We start from the raw sequence: 6,000 nt of genomic DNA on the forward strand, positions 1-6,000 counted from the left end.
TGGTCATTTTTGTCATTGTTACAAGAGAGAGGTAACGACAACAAGACATGGGATACATGTATTTGTGTGAGTGTGTGTGTGTGTGTGTGTGAGAGAGAGAGAGAGAGATTGATTTCCTACAAATTCCTGACAGAGTAAACAATTTTCCTCTCACCTTCTTTCATCCAGCTGTATCACCTTGTATCCAAAAGCTGTGTTAGGGCTGACTTCAAAGGTCTTCCAAGGAATTGGATTAACATTGAACGTTTTTCCCAACTTTGGTGCTAATTGAAGAAAACAGAAAGCAAATGAAATGCGTACATATCCTTACTTTAAATTTGGAATATCTTCCAGGCTTGAGACCACCATCTTCTATACCCGCTTGCTCTATGCAAAAGTCCAGAGCCTATCCCAGAAGCTACAGGCAAAAGGCAGGTAATAACCCAGGACACACACACACACAGACACACATATATATTTGTATTCATATCTTTGTGAGGATCATCCATTCATCTCTATGAGAAAAACCCTAATCCCAATAATGACAAGGTTAACCACTACTCAGACCTACCCTAAACCATAAGTAGCCAAACAAAATACAAGATTTTGGCATTTTTTGTCACAGACTTTTACAAAAGTAAGCTTCCCCTTGTGGGGACCGAGAAAATGGTCTCCACAAATTCAAAATGACATATTTATATCACACTTCAGGGACATTTGGTCCCCACAATGTAACACACACAAAATCTGGCAATTCCAGTTCACCTTAGCATGTACTGCACCACCATTCCCTGGCTGGAGGCCAGTTAACAAATATTTAGTGGCCAGCATGGGTGGTACCTCAGAACTAGATATTAATCCGTTCAGAACTCTGGACCGAATCCTAAAAAGTTCGAGTTCTGATTGAATTTTCCCCATAATAAATAATGGAAAACCAATTAATTGGTTCCCAGCCTCCAAAAATTACACCGAAATATGTTTTTTTTTACCATTTAAACACAAAATGAACCGGACAAAACAAGAAAAGTATATACTGTACTAGAGACATCTAAGCACATTTATCAAAACAGTAATATTTAAAGTAAGAAAATAAATGTATCCAAACAAAAAAAGTCATGCCCCGATCGTCCGCTCCTTCCGTGTGCCACGTCCCATCGTTAACCTCGTGTGGAATTCCCATGTGATCAGCTGTTTCTGCTTGTTGTCAATAGTCCTCTGTATTTAGTCCGCGTTTCAGTTTGTTTCGCCAGTCCAGTCATTATATTGTCCATCTGCGTTTTGCTTGCCTTACCTGTAATTAAACCCCGTATTCCCCGATACCCTGACGTCTGCGCCTTTGTCTCTGTTCCGTCCCCGGACAATATTATTATAATTAAATGTATTAATGGTTTATTATTAATGATATTAAAATAATTAATAAGAAATCTTTATTTTTAAATGTATTTTATTATATAATAATAATTACTGTTACTGTCTATCATTGTCTAAATGTATTTTTACTGTCTATATGTATTCAGCTAGTGTAAACATACACGACGCTATCACAGCAAATGCAAGGCTGAGACTGAAGCGTTACCCTTTGTTTCCACTGAGAGACGTGTCGCGTGACTCATTTCCCCACGCGTACAAGTTATCTTAGGTTGGCGTTCACAGTTAGACTTCTGAGATTCAGATCGAGTTCTAGGTAATTTTTTTTCAAACTGGTTGGTTCGACTTTTAAGAAACTCGAGTTCTAATGAGTTAGAGAACTGAGGTACCACTGTATATTGCCAGTGAAAAGTTTTTGCACACAACATGTTTTAACTACTTTTCCATTTATTTCATGAACTGCCTATTTTTTTATTCTTGTGTACATTGGAAAGTTGAGTGAACAGGTGAGTGAAAATATACGTCAAATAAAACAAGTTTCCTTTATAACATGGAAAGAGCGTGTAACAGTGCATGTCTGACATCCTGTTATCTGGTTGTGTGGTGATGGCATAGTCAAATTCTAAGCTATCCTTTATCTTTAAATGCACTAGTTAACGGTTTCATCCCATGAAACAGAGGTGTATTTAATGTCCCTTGTAGAAAGAATGTCTTGAATTTTATCTGCTGTTAAAACTGCTAGGGGACGGTTACTTTGATTAATCAAGGATATGACATTTTCATGCTAATAATGCCTTGTGCACACGTACATGGGTATTTTTAAAGACTTAGCTTTTTCTATGCGTTTTGGCCTTTCATCGACATGCAAGCTGTGTTTTACATTACTGGAAACAGAGCTTTTGTAAAACTCCATCCAGGGTGAACATTTTCAGAAACTCAATTTTTAGTGTTGAAGTGTAGTCAGGAGAGTGTGCACCGTTATCTACTTTGTTTGATGTCAGAATGTGCCCTGTTTACTGTTTATAGCCTAGCAGAACTGGTAATAAGGCTACTGATTGGCAAACATGGGTTTACGAGTTATATCGCCACCTGTTGGTCTAGCATGCTCTTGACAGCATGTTTTAGCGTTTTCCTGTGGATTGAGTTTTTTTTTATATATAACGATGGAGAAAAAGCACCATTTTTAAAAAGACCCGTGTATGTGTGGACAAGGCCAAAGCTACTTAGATGGCGAACATGGTGTAAATTTATTTGCCAGCAAATAATATTGAGTGTATTTTTAGTTAAGGTAGAAAATCTCAGAATATACTAACTCTATTAAAGACTGAGCTAACGTATATAAATATTATCCTCACATCCTCCTCATGTTGAACAATCAAACATATAATCATACAGAGCTCCTGGATTTTCCATTCTGTTAACACTTGCCTTTGTTCAGCTTTGCACTTTGACTAGGTAGCAAATTGGCTTTTGCAATAAAACAACTGAAACTGAATCGGAACCTTTTTTCTTCTTCAACTCTGCATTAATATCCCAAGGCCTAATGCACTTAGAACCATTTTATACCACATATGTACACATTTGGTCTCACTTAAAAGCAGCACGTTTAGCACGTTTAGTGACTCAGTAATACTGTGCATCACTATTGGAGCTATTTTCTCACCCCATACATGCACAGCAGTTGCAAAAACTTCAGCCTTAACACATTCTGTCTTTGCTCTTTTATGTCTGTAGCAGCTTCACATGGTTATGAAAACGTAAAAAACAACAGACTGATCAGACTGATCATCCGCAGTATATTTTGTAGTCTTTAGCTTGTCACACCAAAGGTATGATTAAATTACATATTTTAAAAAGTTAACTGCACACTAGTTAACCATACATTGAAGCGTGTACAGTGTAAACACACACTTATTGGCAACATAATACTTACTGAAAATGTTAGAATGGTCCTGACACACATGCTCACAAACAACCGAAAATGATTTATAATCATATGTTGTTGACTCCCTTGTAGGACTACAAATATAGTAATATAAACATAATCAAAATTTAGTGTTTATTTAATTGTCACCAAGACATATATAGAAAGAACATTTACAGAAATGTCATGAAGGTAACCAACCAGTATATACATATCCCTGTGCTTTATTTGATTTTTAAGATCATTTATGATATGGCTGGTAATGTTTCACTCCTTATATATTGAATATTTTACTATAGCTGACAGGATTGCCAAAAGTCAAAAAATTAATTTTCGTACTTCTTAACTCTATTAAAATATAACTGCATGACTTCAACAACATCTGTAATGAGATCATATAGTCTAAAATAAAAATTAAAGTTATCAAAGGTGTTAATTCAAAAGTGTTTTTCATCAATATAGTTCAATAACAGGTTACTCAAATAATGATCAATGAAACTTACCTAAAAAGAGACAAAAGAAGATTCTTAGTATGCAGATCATTTTCATTCCTTCATTTGAGAAAGTCTGGAAATTGGTGGTTATGTTGAGAGCGTTAGGTGACCGTTTGGTTATCCCAACAGGAACTGAAGAAATACAAAAAAACAGGAAGTTACATTTAATGAGGCATTTAAAGGGATCATTTAAATTACAGAATTTCTGTTTCTCAGCATGAAAGATTATAGCAGTGTATAGTGAATGTTCACCTGAATATTTAAATGAAACAAACAAAGATCTGCCCTGACATACTTTGACTCCACACAATAGTCAGTGGTACAAACACTTGGGGGGGGGGGGGGGTTAAGAGGGACAGGACATGACAACAAAGCAGAGGCAGGTGTGTGTGTGTGTCTGTGTCTGATTGTGTGTTTGTGGGTATAAAGAGTGGCATTGTGGCTCTTATGCACTTGATTTTAAATATTGTAGCCAGATGATTATGCACGACTCGAATGTGCTCACTGGGTGACTCCTGCCCCACTCTGCACGTCAAGTTTGCAGGCAACGTGCAGTTTGGTAAAGTGCTGTTTCTAAAAGTGACCTGAGAATTGCTGGCATCCTGTGCACACACACACACACATATACACACACGCACGCACTTGTCGGGTATACCTATCCTTATGGGGCCCGCTCATTCACTTCTATGCGCGCGCACACACACACACACACACGCATGCGCACACACACATACACACAGGTATCTATATCATAGGTATCTATATCATTATGGGGACTCTCCATTCATTTTTATGGACATTACCCTAATCCCAACAACCCAATCCCAAACCTAACCTAAACCGCTACCCAGCCCTAACCTTAATCATAAGTAACCAAACAAAATACAGGACTTTTACCGTTTTAGTTTTTTTAAATTTATATACTGCATATAATGTATACATATAAAATATAATATAGTTGTGAAAGAAATTCCAGATAATCACTGGCATGAAGGGTACAGTATTATTATGCAATTATTACTAAAGTCATGATAGGTGGGGCTACAGTTACATTGGAAGTGTAATTATGAAATGTAAGAAGGTTGAGGTTACCCCCATTGTCTGCATGTACGATGAAATGCAACCCTAGCAGCTGTAATATTAGGTTTTCACTATTTAGATCCATTGTTTATGTTGTCTGCAGAGGTACTTGGTTTGTATGTATTGATGTTAGCACCAGTTGTGTGTTGTGCTTTTTCACAGCCATGATAATATATCTACGTAACTTTGTCTGGAGGCCCAACGAGGAACTAATACATTGCACCACCACATGTAGTGATGCAGCAGATCACAAAACTCATGGTTCGGATTGTATCATGTTTTTTGGGTTATGGGTCGGCCATTATTTACTTAAAGTGTCACATCCTGCCCAGCACATCCGCCTAACCCTCCTCTCTCCTCCTTCACCTAGTAATGGGCCGCGCCTGATGCTTGTTGCCCCTTGTTAGTCTATGTATATATGTACCTGTTTGTCTCGTCATCTTGAGTCCAAACATTGAGTTCAATAAAACCCATTTTTGTTTTTCTCTGGTAATAAATTCCATCCTTTCCTCTTTCCCTTTTCTCCTATATTTTCCTAGTTCCAGGTCACCCAAAGTCCACTCAGATTGCTCTAAGGTTGTGTACACACTTGTACTTAGTCTGATTTGAATGGTCTCAATGCATCTAGTCTAAGGGTCTCAGTTTGTTGTATCATTATTGGGTAGCACCTTAAATTAACTGCACCTTCATAATGCATTTATTATGCATTCATAGAAGATCCATAAGCAGCATGTAAGTATACCTTCTACATCCTAACATGCCTTAACAGCTTTGATATACATTAATAACAAACATTATATGATTATACAATTATGTTTGTTATTATCATGTAATGTTTGTTGTTAATATATATTAACTCTCCCCACTTCTCCAAAAAATCTTCACTAAAAGCTCAAATTTGTGTGACTTGTCTCAGTGTAATCAGGCTCACAAGATCTATGCCTGTGGCTGTTCTTTGATTTGCCACAACTAGAAGAGGACTAAGTGACACAATTAAATTCCTTCATGCTAATTTTTGCAGATTGGGCTTCCACATAATAGAATTTGCCAACTGATTTTAATGAAGAAAAGGTAAAATTGAAAGAAATCCAAATAACACAAGTAAGTACACAAATATCTAAAATCACCCAAACGTGGCTAACAACATTTGTCTTT

The 6,000-nt window shown here is 36.9% G+C and overlaps 1 protein-coding gene across 1 annotated transcript in view; it reads right to left on the bottom strand.

Annotated features, from left to right (window-relative positions):
- The window catches only part of LOC111835831 (integrin alpha-M), a 47,246-nt gene extending 43,152 nt beyond the window's left edge, over positions 1-4,094 (bottom strand). Inside the window, exons 1-3 of the mRNA XM_072712686.1 lie at positions 4,018-4,094; positions 3,775-3,897; positions 155-263 (exon numbers count right to left, since the gene is read on the bottom strand). Of these exons, the coding sequence (XP_072568787.1) occupies positions 155-263; positions 3,775-3,820 (155 nt within the window). The 5' untranslated portion in view covers positions 3,821-3,897; positions 4,018-4,094. The remainder of the gene's footprint in view (positions 1-154; positions 264-3,774; positions 3,898-4,017) is intronic.
- Between the last annotated feature and the right edge of the window lie 1,906 nt (positions 4,095-6,000).

Source organism: Paramormyrops kingsleyae, chromosome 5 (genome assembly GCF_048594095.1).
Source record: "Paramormyrops kingsleyae isolate MSU_618 chromosome 5, PKINGS_0.4, whole genome shotgun sequence".
In the NCBI taxonomy this organism is placed as follows: domain Eukaryota; kingdom Metazoa; phylum Chordata; class Actinopteri; order Osteoglossiformes; family Mormyridae; genus Paramormyrops; species Paramormyrops kingsleyae.